Below are 20,164 nucleotides of genomic sequence, written 5' to 3'. Positions count from 1 at the left end.
TGTAATTATCAGCTCATCCAGAACTCTGCTGCCCATATCCTAACTTGCACCAAGCCAAGTTCACCATAAGAACATAAGAAATAGGAGCAGGAGTAGGTCATTTGACCCCTCTAGCCTGCTCCGCCATTTAATAAGGTCATGGCTGATCAGACTATGGACTCTGCTCCACTTCCCTGCCTGCTCCTCATAACTCTTTTTCCCTTATCGCTCAAAAATCTGTCTTATCGCCGCCATAAATATATTCAATGACCCAGCCTCCACAGCTCTCTGGGGCAGAGAATTCCACAGATTTAAAACCCTCAGAGAAGAAATTCCTTCTCATCTCAGTTTTAAAAGGGCAGCCCCTTATTCTGGAACAATGCCCTCTAGTTTTAGATGACAACCAATGCATTTACTATTTCCATGGCTACCTCTTTTAGTCTGGGATGCAGATCATCAGGCCCTGGGGATCATCAGGTTTGCAGTGCCATTAGTTTCTCCAGCACTATTTTCATACTAATAATCATTTCCTTTCATTCCTCTTGCTCACTAGACCCTTGGTTCCCTAGCATTTCTGGGATGTTATTTGTGTCCTCTTCCGTGAAGACAGAACCGAAGTATTTATTTAATTGTTCTGCCATTTCCTTGTTCCCCATTACAAATTCTCCCATTTCTGTCTGTAAAGGACCTACATTTGTCTTCACTAATCTTTTTCTTTTTACGTACTTGTAGAAACTTTTGCAATCGGTTTTTATGTTTCTTGCACGTTTACTCTCAGACTCTCTTTTCCCCTCAGTCAATCTCTTGGTCCTTTTTTGCTGAATTCTAAACTGCTCCCAATCCTCTGGCTTACTACTTTTCTGGCAACTTTGTATAACTCCTCTTTTTGGATCTAATACTATCCTTTTGTTAGCCGTGGTTCGGTCACTTTTCCTTTTGTGTTTTTACACCAGAAAGGAATGTATAACTGTTGCAATTCATGCATTCGTTCCTTAAATATTAGCCATTGCCTATCCACCGTCATGCCTTTTAATGAATTTTCCCAATCTATCACAGCCAATTCATTCCTCATACCCTCGTAGTTTCCTTTGTTTAGATTTAGGACCATAGTTTTGGATTGGACTACTTCACTTTCCATCTTAATAAAGAATTCAATCATGTTATGGTCACTCTTCCCTAAAGGACCCCGCACAACAAGACTGTTAATTAACCCCTTCTCATTACACAATACCCATTCTAGGATAGCCTGTTTCCTGGTAGGCTCCTCAACATACTGGTCTAGAAAACCATCTCGTACACACTCCAGGAATTCATCTTCCACAGTATTATTACTAATTTGGTTTGGCCAGTCTATATGTAGATTAAAGTCACCTACAATTACTGTAGTACCCTTACTACATGCTTCTCTAATTTCCTGTTTGATGCCATCCCTTACATTACCCTTAGTGTTTGGAGGCCTATAGACAACTCTCACCAATGTTTTCTGCCCCTTGGTGCTCCTTTGCCCTATCCAGACTGATTCTACATCTTGATTTTCTGAGACAATATCCTTTCTCACTATTGCTCTGATTTCATCCTTTACGAAAAACACCACACCAACCCCTCTTCTTTTTTGCCTGTCCTTCCTAAATATCGAATATCCTTGGATATTCAGTTCCCAACCCTGGTCTCCGTAATTGCAACTATATCGTATCCCTTTACATCTATTTGTGCTGTTAATTCGTCAACCCCATTACAGATGCTTCATGCATTCAGATACAATGCTTTTAAATTTGTCTCTTTAACATTGTTAGACATCTTAACATTATTTTGTACTATAGCCCTATTTGTCTTATCGCTATTTTTTCTTACCTGGACCCTATTTGTTAGTGCACTCTTGTGTTTGTATGCTCTGTCCCTTCCTGACATAATCTGGTTATCCTTACCACAATCACTTTCCTGCATTGCTTCCTTTTCTTTTCTCTTCAGCATTCAAGATTGTTCTCTACTGCGACCATACTTCCCCGCCCCCCCCCCCCCCCTTATTTAGTTTAAAGCCCTGTCTATCTCCCTTGTTATTCAGTTCGTTAGAACTCTGGTCCCAGCATAGTTCAGGTGTAGTCCATCCCCATGGAACAGCTCTCCTTTTTCCGAGTATTGGTGCCAGTGCCCCATGAATCGAAACCCACTTCTCCCACACCCACCTCTGAGCCACACATTCATCTCCCTGATTCTATTGACCCTATGCCAATTTGCTCATGGCTCAGGTAATAGTGCAGAGATTATTACCTTTGTGGTTCTGCTTTTCAATTTAGTCCCTAGCTGTTCAAACTCTCTCAGCAGAACCTCTTTCTTAGTCCTACTTATGTCATTGGTACCTACATGTACCATGACAACTGGATCCTCCCCCTCCCAGTCCAAGTTCTTCTCCAGCCCGGAAGAGATTTCCTTTACCCTGGCACTGTGTAGGCAACACAGCCTTCGGGACGCACACCCTCGGCTGCAGTGAATCCTATCTATCTCCCTAATTATAGTGTCCCCTACTACAACCACCTGCCTCTTTACTCACCCCCCACTTGAATGGCTTTCTGCATCAAGATGCCTTGGTCAGTCTGCTCATCCACCCCGCAGTCTGCACACTTGTCCTCAAAGGTTGCAAGAACCTCAAATCTATTGGACAAGTGCAGGGACTGAGACTCCTGTAATACTACCTCGTGGATCCCCGTACCTGCCTCACTCGCAGTCACACCCTCCTGTCCCTGACCACGTGTAAATTCTAAAGTATTTAATGTAGAGGGTGTGGCTGCCTCCTGGAGCAAAAGGTCCAGGTAACTTTCTCCCTCCCTGATGTCTCGCAATGTCTGCAGCTTGGACTCAAGCTCCTCAACTCGGAGCCGAAGTTCGTGGAGCCGCAGACACTTAGCGCAAATGTAATCGCCCTGGACCAAAACGACCAGAAACTCCTACATATTGCAGCAGCAACACATCTCATGTTTTCCCATTATTTTATTTTAAATTAGTTTAGCGTTAATCAAGTATTTACCCTATATAGTTTATTAAATTAGTTTAACAAATAAAGGTTAGTTTTTCTTATTGAGTTATATGCTGTATGTTAATTTAAAAGAAAAACTTAGCCCACAGTCACTACCTGTGATGTCACAGAGCAGAGTTCTCCTCACCCGGAGCTGTGCGATCTCCTGGAAAAGGCAAAAAAACAGATTAAAAACCCAGGCCAACCCAACCCTAGGATGCAAAGCCATCAAGTCCAAGGGACTTGTCTGCCTTTAGTCCCATTATTTTACCGAGTACTACTACTTTAGTGATAGTGATTCCTCCCTCCCTATAGCCCCCTGATTATCCACTATTGGATGTTTTTAGGTGTCTTCTACTGTGAAGACCGATACAAAATATTTGTTCAAAGTTTCTGCCTGTTCCCTGTTCCCTGTTGTTAATTCCCCAGTCTCATCCTCTAGCGGACCAACAGTTACTTTAGCCACCCTTTTCCTTATTATGTACCTACAGAAACTCTTACACTCTGTTTTTATATTTTGTGTTAGCTTACTTTCATAATTTATCTTCCCTCTCTTTTTATTATTTTTTTAAGTCGTTCTTTGTTGGCTTTTAAAAGTTTCCCAATCCTCTGACCTCCCACTAGTCTTGGCCACATTGTTTGCCCTTGTTTTCAATTTGATACTATCCCTTATTTCCTTAGTTATCCACAGATGGTTATCCCTTCTCTTAGTCTTTCCTTCTCATTGGGATATATTTTTGTTGAGAATTATGAAATATCTCCTTAGATATCTGCCACTGCTCATCAACTGTCTCTCACTTTAATCTATTTTCCCAATCCACTTTAGCCAACTTTGCCTTATTACCTTTGTAGTCTCCTTTATTTAAACTTAAGACACTGGTTTGAGATCCAACTTTCTCACCCTCCAACTGAATTTGAAATTCAACCATGTTATGGTCACTCATTCCTAGAGGATCCTTTACTAGGAGATCATTTATTAATCCTGTCTCATTACACAGTACCAGATCTAAGATAGCCTGCTCCCTGGTTGGTTCGGCAACGTACTCTTCTTCAAGGCTACCCTGGCCAATTTGCTTTATCCAATCAATATGAAGGTTAAAACTGCCCATTATTATTGCCGTTCCTTTTTTTTTTTTCAAGCCTCCATTATTTCTTGATTTATACTCCGTACAACAGTGTAGCTACTGGAGGCCTATAAATTACGCCCATCAGTGACCTTTTCCTCTTATTACTGCTTATCTCCACCCAAACTGATTCAACACTAATACAAAAGCAAAATACTGCGGATGCTGGAATCTGGAATAAAAACAAAAAATGCTGCAAATCTCAGCAGGTCAGACACCATCTGTGGAGAGAGGAAGCAGAGTTAATGTTTCAGGTCGATGACCCTTCGTCAAAACTGGAGAGTGTTCGGAAAGAACAGATTATTAACAAGCACTGTAAGGGAGAGGGGGAAGAAAGTTCAAAAGGGAAGGTCTGTGATAGGTTCGAAGACGGGTGAGATTAGAGAGACAAAAGGGATGATGGCCCAAATTCAAATGGTAATAGCATGATGATTCAACATCTGATCTTCTGAGTCAATATCGTTTCTCACTAACGCACTGATCTCATCCTTTATTAACAGAACTACCCCATCTCCTTTTCCTTTCGGTCTGTCCTTCCGAATTGTCAAATACCCCTGAATATTTAGTACCCAGCCTTGGTCACCTTGCAACCACATCTCTGTAATGGCTATCAAATCATACCATGTGTATCTATTTGTGACGTCAACTCATCTATTTTGTTACGAATGCTGCGTGCATTCAGATAAAGAGCTTTTACATTTGTTTTTTTTCCATTTTTTCCTGCTTTGACTCCACTTTCTGATTCACTTTTATATTTATACATTCTGTCACTTCCAGTCACGCTCTGGTTTTCATTTCCCCCAGTGCTACCCTACTCTATTGCCTTCTCCTTATTCTTTGACTTTTAACATTTTCGCTCATGTGCTGCAGCAGTGCTCGCTGTCCTACATTGGCTCCCAATCCTCCAATACCTCCACTTTAAAATTCTCATCCTTGTGTTTAATTATTCTCTGGCCTCCCTAACTCAGTAACCTCCTCCGGACCTACAACCACTGTCCTACCACTTGATTCTCTGTTCTTCAACTCTCGCTTTTTGTGCATCGCCCTCTCCATTTGCACCACTGTTGGAGCCTCTGTCTACAAAACTGCAACCAATTCCTTATCCATGTATTATTATTGCTTTGTAGACAGGTGAGGACCCTCTGGTATGATTTCTTCCTTTGTCATTGGTTTCAACATGAACCATGGCTTCAGGCTGTCTTCTACCCCTCAATCTTTTGTACCCACCCCGTGATGTCCCTTATCTGGTACCTGAGAGGCAACCCACTATTTGGGACCCTTGGTTGCAACGGTCAGAAGAGCCTGTTGATTCCCCTGACTCTGGAACTGTACTGCTGCCTTTTCACTTCATTCCCTCCTCTTTGGCAACTGCTTTTTACATGTTGCTGGTATTGAGTACCCGTTGGTCAATTCAATAACCTTGGCAGATTCCTGGGTTCCCTCATTTTTCTACCCTGATGGATGGGCACCCTCTTCCATTCCTTACTAACTTGCTCTGTTTGCTGGGTGACCATCTTCAGCCTCCAAGAAGTGTCTGTGTTACCAGCTGCTTCTTTCAATTTGAAACATTGAGCTTCAGCACAAGCAATTGGAGAGGCTTTCTGGTCATCTCAGGCAAATGAAGCATCAAGAACATCTCACACCATGCGGGTCTCAGCCGCCCCCCACCCTCTCCATACTAAAATTAAATGGGTTTCTCTCAAAAGGTTAATAAAATCAAACCCGTTTTATAGGTTTAAACCTTCAAGTATAACTTCAGGCCCATTGCATGTCAAAATTGTACTCCAGCATTGGGTGAACTTCCAATGAGGATCCAGGCATTGCATAGTCCACTGGCCTCTTGCAACTCAAGATTCAAATCTTGCTATAATAAAAACAGGAAATGCTGGAAATACTCAGCAGGTCAGGCAGCATCTGTGGAGAGAGAAACAGAGTTAACGTTTCAGGCTGATGACCCTTCGTCAGAACTGGAAAAAGTTAGAGATGTAATAGGTTTTAAGTAAAGAGGCGGGGGGGTGGGAGGAAAGAACAAAAGGGAAGGTCTGTGATCAGGTAGAAGGCAAGAGTGATTTGAGACAAAAGGGGTGATGGTGCAAGGCAAAAGGAGATGGTAATGGGTCAAATAAAGAAACAAAAGATGGGTCTACAGGAGGTGTAAATGGAAACAGCCGAATCATTACCAGCAAATGCTGTCCGAAAAAATGGGAGCAGCGGTTATGGTCTGAAATTGTTGAACTCAGTGAGTCCGGAAGGTTGTAAAGTGTCTGTCTAATCGAAAGGTGAGGTGCTGTTCCTCAAGCTTGCATTGAGCTTCATTGGAACAGTTGAAGAAGCTGAGGTCAGAGTGGGAGTGGAGCGGAGCATTAAAGTGACAGACAACCGAAAGATCAGGGTCACACTTGCGGACTGAACAATCACCCAATCTGCGTTTGGTCTTCCCAATGTAGAGGAACCACATCGTGAGCAGCGAATACAGTATACTAAATTGCAAGAAGTACAAGTAAATCGCTGTTTCACCTGGAAGGAGTATTTGGGGCCCTGGATAGTGGGAAAGGAGGAGGTAAAAAGACAGGTGTTGCATCGCTTGCGCTTACACGGGAAGGTGCTGAGTGAAGGGGAGGGTCTGTTTGGGTGATTGAGAAAGGGACCAGCGCGTTGCGGCGGGAGTGGTCCCTTCGGACTGCTGAGAGGGCAGGGGAAGATGTATTTGGTGGTGGGGTCACGCTGGAGATGATGGAAATAGCGGAGGATGATCCATTGACTGTGGAGGCTGGTAGGGTGAAAGGCGAGGACAAGTGGAACCCTATCATGGTTGTGGGAGGGAGGGGTGAGAGCAGAAGTGCAGGAAATGGGATGGACACAGTTGCCAGCACTGTCAACCATGGTAGAGAGGAATCCTCATCTGAGGAAAAAGGAAGACATCAGAGGCACTAGTGCAGAAGGTGTCATCGTCTGAGCAGATGCGACAGAGAAACTGGGAGAATGAACGGGTACTTTTCAGAATGGCAGGCAGTGACTAGTGGAGTGCCGCAAGGTTCTGTGCTGGGGCCCCAGCTGTTTACATTGTACATTAATGATTTAGACGAGGGGATTAAATGCAGTATCTCCAAATTTGCGGATGATACTAAGTTGGGTGGCAGTGTGAGCTGCGAGGAGGATGCTATTAGGCTGCAGAGTGACTTGGATAGGTTAGGTGAGTGGGCAAATGCATGGCAGATGAAGTATAATGTGGATAAATGTGAGGTTATCCACTTTGGTGGTAAAAACAGAGAGACAGACTATTATCTGAATGGTGACAGATTAGGAAAAGGGAAGGTGCAACGAGACCTGGGTGTCATGGTACATCAGTCATTGAAGGTTAGCATGCATGCAGGTACAGCAGGCGGTTAAGAAAGCAAATAGCATGTTGGCCTTCATAGCGAGGGGATTAGAATACAGGGGCAGGGAGGTGTTGCTACAGTTGTACAGGGCCTTGGTGAGGCCACACCTGGAGTATTGTGTACAGTTTTGGTCTCCTAACTTGAGGAAGGACATTCTTGCTATTGAGGGAGTGCAGCGAAGGTTCACCAGACTGATTCCCGGGATGGCGGGACTGACCTATCAAGAAAGATTGGATCAACTGGGCTTGTATTCACTGGAGTTCAGAAGAATGAGAGGGGACCTCATAGAAACGTTTAAAATTCTGACGGGTTTAGACAGGTTAGATGCAGAAAGAATGTTCCCAATGTTGGGGAAGTCCAGAACCAGGGGTCACAGTCTGAGGATAAGGGGTAAGCCATTTAGGACCGAGTTGAGGAGAAACTTCTTCACCCAGAGAGTGGTGAACCTGTGGAATTCTCTACCACAGAAAGTAGTTGAGGCCAATTCACTAAATATATTCAAAAGGGAGTTAGATGAAGTCCTTACTACTCGGGGGATCAAGGGTTATGGCGAGAAAGCAGGAAGGGGGTACTGAAGTTTCATGTTTAGCCATGAACTCATTGAATGGCGGTGCAGGCTAGAAGGGCTGAATGGCCTGCTCCTGCACCTATTTTCTATGTCTATGTTTCTAATAGAGTCCTTACAAGAAGCGGGGTGTGAGGAAGTGTAGTCCAGGTAGCTGTGGGCTTATAGTGGATAATTTCTTGCTAGCCAGCTTAAGTTTATACTGTCTTAACCTGCACACTTCAAAGTAATGAATTGCATGTGAGGTGCTTTGAGATGTGATGCATGCTGTATAAATATAAACTGTATAAGTTGCTTTTAAAACAGAAAATGCTGGAAATCTCAGCGGGTCAGGCAGCATCTTTGGAGAGAAACAGAGTTAACGTTTCAGGTCGATGACCCTTTGTTTAACTCTCTTTCTCTCCACAGATGCTGCCTGACCTGCTGAGATTTCCAGCATTTTCTATTTTTATTTCAGATTCCAGCATCCGCAGTATTTTGCTTTTGTATAGTGTATAAGTTGCTTGCTATTTTGTTGCTGCGTTTAATGGTGAAGTTGACACCAGTACCAGGTGTGTTCCATCAGGTCGGGAACCTCCACACTGTGTGCTTTGCGTGGTGGGACACTAATGTATAGTAGCAGAAGCTCTTGGTACAGATATTTGCAGTGGCTGGTATTTCAGATCAGCATCTTATGTCTGCAGGTAGCAGTGTGGAGTTTGATTGGTGCGCTGTCTCCAGCATTCGAACCCTGCGGCAGCTTGGGAAAAAGACAGTGGTTGTAAACCACAACCCAGAGACAGTGAGCACGGATTTCGACGAGTGCGACAGGCTCTACTTTGAGGAGCTCTCATTAGAAAGGATCCTGGACATCTATGAGCAGGAGGTAAGACAGCAACTCTGGTTCCCCTTTGCCTTCCACATCGGTGCAGTGCCTGTCCCATCCCGGCATTGTGTTGCTGCCTGTCCCATCCCGGCCTTGTTTTGCTCCCTGGCCTGTCCCCTTGACCTGGTGCGTCTGCCTGGCCTGTTCACTTGGTGTTGTCAAGTAGTCTATTCAGACAGTCATAAATTCTTTGTCATGTATGTATGTATGTATGTATGTTTGGGTGTACTAGCCATCAGGTGGCGCCACTGTCAGTCATTGGGCTGTGTGCACATGTGTGCGGCCCAGGTATAAAAGGCCAGCCATCTTGTAATGTAATCATTATGGGCCCTAATAAAGTAGAGCCAGGTTTGTACCTGTTCGGAGTTTATAGTATTCAGTCGATTGAGTTACTGCATACACAACATTTGCCGACGAGGTAACAAGAACCTTCGCACGCAAAAATGAGCACAATTGGAATTCTGGAGCGATTCGTGGAGGGAGAAGATTGGGCAGACTTTGTAGCCCGCTTGAACCAGTACTTCTTGGCAACAAAATGGAGGAAGAGGCAGACTCACTTCAGCGCCGGCCGGTCTTCCTCACGTTTTGCGGTCTGAAAATCTATGGACTCATAATGAATCTCCTCTCGCCCTCAAGTCCAATGGACAAGGACTATGAAACGTGTGCTCTGGTACGTGACCATCTCAAATCAGATGAAGGCATCATCTCGATATCGATTCTGTACGCACGTTCGTTCTGATGGCCAGGCTGTATCGGAATTCATTGCCGACCTAAAACGTCGAGCTGGACCGTGTAAGTTCAAAACTGCGTTGGCAGACATGCTGCGGGACTTCTTTGTAGTCGGCATCAACCACAAGGTGATCCTGTGTAAACTACTGACGGCGGAGACGCTAGATTTGAGCAAGGCCATCACGATTTCCCAATCATGTACGACGATGGATAAAAGCTTAAAGAAAAATCAGAACTCGGCAAGTACTGTAAACAAGATCATATCGTCGTTTGGCAGAGCTGCATATGGCAGGGCCTAATCAACTGCATACGCGAAACCTGTGGCTGCTCAAAATCCGGCAACGGGAATTAATCTGATATCACCATGTTGGCATTGTGGGGCAAATCATCGGCATCAGTGTCGGTTTAAACAGTATATTTGTAAAGGCTGTTTGAGAGCGGGGCATCTCCAGCACATCTGTCAGCAACTGAGCAAGCGTGCTGCGACACACCACATGGAGGATGATGACCAGTCTAGCGCGGATCAGGATATGCAATCCGACATACCAGAGGAGGAAGTGTATGGACTGTATTCATTCCTAACAAAGTCAACCGCTAATGATTAATGGAAAACTTAATGGTGTGCTAGTATCGATGGAATTGGACACTGGTGCGAGTCAATCAATAATGAGCCGGAGGACATTCAACAGGCTGTGGGATACTAAGGCTGTGAGGCCTAAGCTGAGTCCAGTCAACACCAAGTTGCGTACATACACTAAAGAACTCATAACGGTGATTGGTAATGCGGTTCACGATTTACTATTATGGATTGTTCCAGGCAATGGTCCAACGCTGTTCGGCAGGAATTGGTTAGAAAAAAATCAAATGGAACTGGAACGAAATCAAAGCATTGTCGTCTGAGGAGGGTACTCCATGTGCTCATGTGCTGAGCAAGTTCCCTTCGCTGTTTGAACCAGGCATCATCAATTTCACGGGAGCCAAGGTGCAGATCCACGTGGACTCGGATGCAAGACCCGTCCATCATAAAGCTCGGGCAGTTCCGTACATGATGAGGGAGAAGGTCGAAATCGAACTGGGCAGACTCCAGCGTGAAGGGATCATATCACCGGTCGAATTTAATGACTCAGCCAGCGCCATTGTTCCCGTGTTGAAAAGTGATGGCACTGTCAGGATCTGTGGAGACCGAGTCTCGAAACAGGATCAATACCCATTACTGAAGGCTTGCGACGCTAGACCGGGGAGGGGGGGCGGGAGAGAGAGTTGTTCACAAAACTGGATCTGACGTTGGCCTACATGACACAGGAGCTGGTCGACACGTCGAAGAAACTTACGTGCATCAATACTCTAAAGGACTGTTTATCCACAACTGGTGCTCTTTTGGAATTTGCTCAGCTGAAGCCATATTTCAGAGGAACATGGAGAGTCTACTGAAGTCCATCCCCAGAGCCGTTGTGTTCTAAGATGACATACTGGTCACAGGTCGTGACTCTGCCGAACATCTGAACAACCTGGAAGAGGTTCTACATCATTTGGACAAAGTGGGACTCAGACTGAAACACTTGAAGTGCGTCTTCATGGAAGTCGAATTCCTGGGGAGGAAAATTGCTGCTGACGGTATCAGGCCTACAGACTCGAAAACCAAGGCCATCAAAAATGCACCCAAGCTTCAGAATGTGACGGAGCTATGTTCATTCCTTGGTCTACTCAACTACTTTTGGAATTTCTTACCTAGATTGAGCACCTTATTAGAACCACTGCACACGCTGCTAAGAAAAGGCGACAACTGGGTTTGGGGTGCGTCTCAAGATGGAGCCTTTGAGAAAGCTACTAATCTGCTTTGCTCTAACAAGCTTGCTGGTACATTATGATCCGTGTAAGCGTCTAGTTTTGGCCTGTGATACTTTGTCATATGGAGTTGGTTGCGTGCTCCAACAAGCTCTTGAGTCGGGCAAATTACAACCTGTTGCACATGCTTCAAAAAGTTTGTCAAAGGCAGAAAGAGTCTACAGCATGGTAGAGAAAGAAGTACTAGCCTGTATGTATGGGGTTAAAAAGATGCATCAGTACCTGTTCGGTCTTCAGTTTGAACTGGAAACCGATCACAAGCCACTCATACCTTTGTTTTCCGAAAACAATGAAATCAATACCAATGCATCATCCCGCATCCAGAGGTGGACGCTGACATTATCTGCCTATGATTATGTCATTCGCCTAAGACCTGGCACTGAGAATTGTGTAGATGCATTGAGCTGTCTGCCGTTGCCCATACTGAAGGTAGAAACGCCACAACCGGCAGACCTACTGTTAGTCATGGATGCTTTTGAAAGTGAAGGAATCCCTGTCATGGCCCAACAAGTGAAGACCTGGATCAGCCAGGACCCCATATTATCGGTTATGAAACGTTGTATCCTTAGTGGTGATTGGTCTGCCATACCCAAGCAAATGTATGAGACCAAACTTACATCCATCACAAAGACGAACTATCCATTCAATCAGATTGTATACTGTGAGGTAGTCATGATGTTATGCCCAAGAAAGGCAGAGAGAAATTTGTGCATGATCTACATAGCACGCATCCCGGTATTGTCATGATGAAAGCCATTGTCAGGTCTCATGTATGGTGGCCTGGAATGAACTTTGATCTGGAATCATGTGTGCATCAGTGCAACACTTGCATGCAGCTTAGTAAAACACCTACGGAATCGCCGCTGAGTCTGTGGTCGTGGCCATCTAAACCATGGTCCGGGATCCATTAAAGGTCCCTTCCTGGGAAAGATGTTCTTAGTTGTAGTGGATGCTAATTCCAAATGGATAGAGTGTACAATCATGTCATCCAGCAAATCCACAGCTACCATTAAGAGCCTTCGTGTTATGTTTGCTACGCATGTTCTGCCTGACATCGTTGTAAGTGACGATGGATCTTGCTTCACCAGTATGGAGTTTCAAGAGTTCATGAAACTTAATGGTATTAAACATGTGAGGTCAGCACCATTCAAACCTGCATCTAATGGACAAACGGAGCGTGCTGTCTAAACCATCAAGCAGAGTATGAAACGTGTAACTCAAGGTTCACTGCAAACTCGCTTGTCCCGCATATTGCTTAGTTACAGGACAAGACCCCATACGCTGCTGAACTATCGATGGAGAGAGGTCTCAAGACCAGGTTCTCTCTCTCCCACCCTGACTTGAATAATCGTGTCAAATACAGACGTCAAAGTCAGCACTTTCGGCCCCAATAAAGTAGAGCCAGGTTTGTACCTGTTCGGAGTTTACAGTATTCAGTCCATTGAGTTGTTGCACACAACATTCTTACAAGTTAATTTATTTCTGCAGTAATGAGAAATAATTAGCGCAATGCCTTGAAATCAGTCTGTATGATACTGTGCTCCTATCAAATTCCTTTGGTAATTATATGAGTGCTGATGATTTATATTTTAGATCTGTTAATCTAACGCGGACTGCAATGACAATTTGTGAAAGCTAAATTTAAAAGGGCAGGAGAAGCCAGCATGGAGGTGATGGGCTGTATTGCTCCACCGATATTCTGGGTCCTGCCATTTTCAATGGGTCAACTAACCTCTTCAGTTACAGTAGCAAATGTCACTGGAAGACACACGCTTCCGTTACTGATATTACACAGCAGGAATTCAAGATGATGAATTGATGATCCAGCTCAGACTGGTGGGATTAAAGTCTCATCCAGTGTCGTGTGTGAAATGAGGTGGGGGCAGGCTCACTTGAATTTAATTAACAATTAAGAAATAGTCAAAACAAAAATTGTCAATTAGCTGCAACATAACCAAGGAGGCAGTGAAACACCAATCACCCACCAATACTGTACCCCAGTGTCATACAGTGACAGACCTGTATCCACCAGTACTGTACCCCAGTGTTTAACAGACCTGTACCCACCAGTACTGTACCCCAGTGTCATACAGTGACAGACTTGTACCCACCAGTTTATACAGTGACCGACCTGTACCCACCAGTACTGCACCCCACTGTTATACAGTGACAGACCTGTACCCACTAGTACTGCATCCCACTGTTATACAGTGACAGATCTGTACCCACCAGTACTGCACCCCACTGTTATACAGTAACAGACTTGTACCCACCAGTTTATACAGTGACCGACCTGTACCCACCAGTACTGCACCCCACTGTTATACAGTGACAGACCTGTACCCACTAGTACTGCATCCCACTGTTATACAGTGACAGATCTGTACCCACCAGTACTACACCCCACTGTTATACAGTAACAGATCTGTACCAACCAGTACTGCACCCCAGTGTTATACAGTGACAGGCCTGACTGGGTTCTCACTGAGATGTGTTGTGTAATCAGACTGTGACTTTCTTTCCTCAGAGTTGCAAAGGATCCATTATTTCTGTCGGTGGGCAGATTCCAAACAACCTGGCTGTTCCATTGTACAAGTACGGTGTGAACATTCTAGGCACCAACCCAATGCAGATTGACCGAGCCGAGGATCGCTCAGTCTTCTCTGCAGTGCTCGATGAGCTCCACATCAGCCAGGCTCCATGGACTGCTGTCAATACTTTGGTAAATAACCATCATATTGTAGATTTGGAATCTAATAAAGAACATGGGTTGGGTAAGAATCAGCATGCACAGTAATAGAATCAGTCCTGTAACCCTGGAAAATTTTTTCTTTCAAATATTTATCCAATTCCATTATGAAACCTACTGTTGAATCTCTTTCCACCAGACTCTCAGGGAGTGCAGTCATTGAAAGAAAAATTGTCAATGCTGCAAATCTGAAATTAAGCCACAAACTGTTGGAAATATATAGCAGGTACATCAGTATCTGTAATAATTTGGTTGTTGCGTTGCATAAATAGAAATGGAAAATTATAAGCGGCTCTATGTTGGGTAATTTGTATTTCCTGCACGGCGGCACTGGCAGGGGAATGGGAAACTATGACTATGCCCAGAATATGTGTGTGTGAGACCCAGAAATGGGAAACAATGATTAAACCAACAAAGCCCAAATTCCGTCTGAGAGGGGACAGGATTGTTCTCGCCTGTGATGCCCATTGTGCTAGAATAGCATGCTGAAACCTGCTGACTAAGGTCACATGTATGAAGTACCAGAAAGTGAAGCGCTGCCTGAGGAACTCTGCCCAGCGAGAGTCAACACATTGAGGAGGGGATCGGCGCTCAATGTATTACTTTATTGTCAGTGTCTTTATATCTGGTCAAGGATTTTCATTTGCTCACTTCCCGCCATCAACTGACTTTCATTTTGCTGGAATTGTCGTGTAAAAATGGATCCCCTCGCCGGCCCTCTGCTGCTGCCTCTTGTGATTGGACAGTTATGACATGTCCGTCACTTAAAGCGGGGGAAGGGAGGGCTCAGGCAGAAATAAAAAATAAAAATAGCCTATAGATAAGTAAAGGATCCGAGCGACGTCCAGGTCATCAATAGTGTTAAAGGTAATATGAATATTTCATATTCAGAACAAAATATAGGAAATAATAACAAAATAACTGACTAAAATACAACAGGAGTGATGAAAAACAAGGTGTGTGATCAGTTAAAACATGTTAAAAGCAGCATCAGGGTAGGACAGGGTCTGTTGCCCAATTCAAACTTCGATACAGTAATGCACGTCGCATAAGGAATAAAATTAGTGAATTAGAAGCCCAAGTTCAGTTTGAATGGTGTGATATAGTGGCCATTACGGAGGCCTGACTACAAGCTGAGCATGACTGGGAGATAAATATTCCAGGTTGAGGTCTTTGGAATGGACAGGGAAATTGAAGCAGGAGGTGGGGTAGCCATATTGGCAAGGGACAGCAGTAGAACTAGGGGATATCAGTAAGGATGAGCAGGCAAGAGAAATCCTATGGGAAGAATTGTTCTTCAACCATCAAGAGAACCAGCCATCTTAGATTTAATGATGAGCGATGAGCCAGAATTAGTCAAAAATCTAACAGTAAGGGAACTCCTAGCTAACAAAAAAGAAAAAGAAAAACTTGTATTTCTACAGTGCTGTTCATAACCTCCGGATATCCCAAAGCGCTTTAAAGCAAATGAAGTACTTTTGAAGTGTAGTCACTGTGCAATGTAGGAATTAATGACCATAACATGTTGGAATTTGATATTTGGTTTGAGAGGGAGAAGAGTGAGTCACCAACCAAGGTTTTAAACTTAGGCGAGGCTGACTTTGGAGGGATGAGGCAGAAACTGACCACATTAAACTGGGCTGAACTAGTAACGGATAAAACTATGGATGAACTGTGCGACATGTTCAAAGAACTATTTGTAAGAGTACAAGACATGTACATATCCCTAAAGGGCAACAACTCCAAGTGTGTAATTGAACAATCTTGGTCAATAAGTGAAGTGAGAGACAATATCAAACTAAAAGAGCTTATCCAAAGGCAAAAACAGTTGAGATTCCCAGGATTGGGAGAGATTCCCGGGACTGGGAGAGATATAAAGAACAGCAAAGGGATACAAATATAATGGGGGAAGCCCCCAAAGGGAATACGAAAAGAAGCTTGTGAGGGATATCAGGGACAGCACTAAAGATTTTTACAAGTGTATTAAGAGAAAGACGGTGGTTAACAGTAATGTGGGACCCTTAAAGATAAACACACAGGTGATACTGTAATTGGAAATAAGGAAATGGTAGACTTACTAAATATTCACTTTGTATTGGTCTTCACAGTCGAGGATGAGAATAAAGTACCAGAGATTTGAGGAAAAGTTTTAAAAAAAACTTGGAGAAACAAACTAGATTCAATACAAGTAAAAAATAAATAATTAAATGGTGAATGAGAAACTAATGATATTGAAGATAGACAAATCCCCAGGACCTGATGGGGAGGGCTAGTACAGGTGCATAGACTAGGCTTGTATTCCCTTGAATATCGAAGATTAAAGGGTGATCTAATTGAGGTGTTTAAGATGATTAAAGGATTTGATAGATTAGATAGAGAGAAACTATTTCCCCTGGTGGGTGAGTCCAGAACAAGGGGGCTTAACATTAAAATTAGAGCTAGGCTGTTCAGGAGTTATGTCAGGAAGCACTTCACACAAAGGGTAGTGGAAATCTGGAACTCTCTGGAAACCCCAAAAGGTATGATGAGGCTGGGGGTTAATAGAAAATTTCAAAGCTGAGATTGATAGATTTTTGTTGGACGGTGGTATTAAAGGTTACGGAACCAAGGCGGGTAGATGGAGTTAAGGTACAGCTGAGACATGATCGAACTGAATGGGGAACAGGTCTGAGGAGCTGAATGGCCTCTGTTATGTATGGAGAAAGAGTCAGACTGAACACTGAGCTCAAAGTAAAGTGTGACATAGTCTTTTATTGCAGGTCTCCAGAGTGCCTCTCCAACCTGTGAGGCCTCCTTAAATACCTGTGCTCCCAAGGGATTATGGGATCCCTTGGGACTCCAGAGGATGAGCCCTCTGGTGGCTGTACAGGGTATATACAAGTTTACGTATATAACAGCCTCCTCTTGTTCCTATGTTCCTCTATTCTTGTCCAGTATCTCAACATTGTGCTGTCAGTAGCACTGCCCATGCCCAGTAAATATTTATACTGCACTTTTAATGTAGTAAAACATCCCAAGGTGCTTCACGGGACTGTATTCATAGAAACATAGAAGAAACATAGAAAATAGGTGCAGGAGTAGGCCATTCAATGAGTTCATGGCTGAACATGCAACTTCAGTACCCCATTCCTGCTTTCTCACCATACCCCTTGATCCCCCTAGTAGTAAGGACTACATCTAACTCTTTTTTGAATATATTTAGTGAATTGGCCTCAACAACTTTCTGTGGTAGAGAATTCCACAGGTTCACCACTCTCTGGGTGAAGAAGTTCCTCCTCATCTCGGTCCTAAATGGCTTACCCCTTATCCTTAGACTGTGACCCCTGGTTCTGGACTTCCCCAACATTGGGAACATTCTTCCTGCATCTAACTTGTCTAAACCCATCAGAATTTTAAACGTTTTTATGAGGTCCCCTCTCATTCTTCTGAACTCCATGAATACAAGCCCAGTTGATCCAGTCTTTCTTGATAGGTCAGTCCCGCCATCCCGGGAATCAGTCTGGTGAACCTTCGCTGCACTCCCTCAATAGCAAGAATGTCCTTCCTCAGGTTAGGAGACCAAAACTGTACACAATACTCCAGGTGTGGCCTCACCAATGCCCTGTACAACTGTAGCAACACCTCCCTGCCCCTGTACTCAAATCCCCTCGCTATGAAGGCCAACATGCCATTTGCTTTCTTAACTGCCTGTTGTACCTGCATGCCAACCTTCCATGTCTCGTTGCACCTCCCCTTTTCCTAATCTGTCACCATTCAGATAATAGTCTGTCTCTCTGTTTTTACCACCAAAGTGGATAACCTCATTTATCCACATTATACTTCATCTGCCATGCATTTGCCCACTCACCTAACCTATCCAAGTCACTCTGCAGCCTCATAGCATCCTCCTCGCAGCTCACACTGCCACCTAACTTAGTGTCATCCGCAAATTTGGAGATACATTTAATCCCCTCGTCTAAATCATTAATGTACAGTGTGAACAGCTGGGGCCCCAGCACAGAACCTTGCGGTACCCCACTAGTCACCGCCTGCCATTCTGAAAAGTACCCATTTACTCCTACTCTTTGCTTCCTGTCTGACAACCAGTTCTCAATCCATGTCAGCACACTACCCCCAATCCTATGTGCTTTAACTTTGCACATTAATCTTTTGTGTGGGACCTTGTCGAAAGCCTTCTGAAAGTCCAAATATACCACATCAACTGGTTCTCCCTTGTCCACTCTACTGGAAACATCCTCAAAAAATTCCAGAAGATTTGTCAAGCATGATTTCCCTTTCACAAATCCATGTTGACTTGGACCTATCATGTCACCTCTTTCCAAATGCGCTGCTATGACATCCTTAAAAATTGATTCCATCATCTTACCCACTACCGATGTCAGGCTTACCGGTCTATAATTCCCTGTTTTCTCTCTCCCTCCTTTTTTAAAAAGTGGGGTTACATTGGCTACCCTCCACTCGATAGGAACTGATCCAGAGTCAATGGAATGTTGGAAAATGACTGTCAATGCATCCGCTATTTCCAAGGCCACCTCCTTAAGTACTCTGGGATGCAGTCCATCAGGCCTTGGGGAATTATCGGCCTTCAATCCCATTAATTTCCCCAACACAATTTCCTGACTAATAAGGATTGTATTCAGATAAAAGTTGACACCTAACCAATGGAGAATGCTGGAAAGCACTCAGCAGCTCAGGCAGCATTTGTGGAGACAGATATAGATAACATTTCAGGTCGATGACCTTCCACCAGAACAGACTCATTAAGATATGAGAAGGGGAGGTTTAATCAGAGCCTTGAAAGAGAGCGCGGTGGAGAGGTTTAGAGAGGGAATTCTCGAGTTCAGAGCCTCGGCCGCTGAAAGCTTGGCCACCAACATTGGGGACAAGGACGTGGGGGATGCACAAGAGGTGAGAATTAGAGTAACACAGAGATCTCGGCGGTTTATAGGGCTGGGGGAGGTTACTGACATACGGAGGGGTGATGCAATGGAGGGATTTGAACACGAGGCAAATTTTAAAATCGTGGCGTTGCCAGACCGGGAGCCAATGTAGGTCAGCGAGCACAGTGGTGATGGGTGAACGGGATTTGGTGCGAGTTAGGATACGGGCAGCAGAGTTTTGGATGAGCTTGGGCTTTGAGGGTGGAAGATGGGAAGCTGGTTGGGAAAGCACTGGAATAGTTAAGTCTTGAGGCAACAGAGGCATGGATGAAGGTTTCAGCAACAGATGGGCTGAGGCTGGGCGGTGACCGGCGATGTTAGTGATGCTGGGCTTGAAAGTGATGCCCACATCCCATGAACCAATACATTTAAAAAAAGATGGAAGTAGGTGATCTTTGTGATGGAGAGGATATGGGGGTCGGAAGTTCATCTCTGGTTCAAATAGGGCGCCAAGGTTGTGAACGGTCTGTTTCATCCTCAGACAGGAGCCAGGGAGTGGGATGGAATCAGTGGCTAGGGAACGAAGTTTGTGGCAGGGGAAAAAGACTATTGCTTCAGTCTTCCTAATATTTAATTGGAGGAAATATTGGCTCATCCAATACTGGATGTCGGACAAACTGTGTGACGACACAGAGGCAGTGGAGGAGTCCAAGTGATGGTGGGGATTGCTGGGTGTCATTGGCGTACATGTGGAAACTGACGGTGTTTTTGGAGGGCCAGCATGTAGATGCGAAATAGGAGGGGACTTACGATAGATCCTGCGTAGGGGGCTCCAGAGGTAATGGGGAGGGGGCAGGAAGCAAAGCCATTGCAGGTGATTCTCTGACTATGACTGGATATGTAAGAATGGAACGAGGTGGGTGCAGTCCCACCCAGCTGGACAGTGGAGGAGAGGTGTTGGAAGAGGATAATGTGGTCAACTGTGTCAATGGCTGCAAACAGGTTGAGAAGGATGAGGAGGAATAGTTTACCATTGTC

General features: G+C 44.4%; 1 protein-coding gene across 2 annotated transcripts in view; it reads left to right on the top strand.

Annotated features, from left to right (window-relative positions):
• Window positions 1-20,164, top strand: part of cps1 (carbamoyl-phosphate synthase 1, mitochondrial) — a 217,824-nt gene that overhangs the window by 147,543 nt on the left and 50,117 nt on the right. The window contains exons 25-26 of one of the 2 annotated variants that reach the window (XM_070876252.1): window positions 8,742-8,923; window positions 14,025-14,219. In XM_070876252.1, coding sequence (XP_070732353.1) covers window positions 8,742-8,923; window positions 14,025-14,219 — 377 coding nt within the window. The remainder of the gene's footprint in view (window positions 1-8,741; window positions 8,924-14,024; window positions 14,220-20,164) is intronic. The other variant, XM_070876254.1, reaches the window with a different exon arrangement.

The sequence above is a fragment of the Pristiophorus japonicus genome, chromosome 3, assembly GCF_044704955.1.
Source record: "Pristiophorus japonicus isolate sPriJap1 chromosome 3, sPriJap1.hap1, whole genome shotgun sequence".
Classification (NCBI taxonomy): Eukaryota; Metazoa; Chordata; class Chondrichthyes; family Pristiophoridae; genus Pristiophorus; species Pristiophorus japonicus.
Note: the sequence above shows the minus strand (reverse complement) of the source record. Positions and strands in the feature narration are given on the sequence as shown.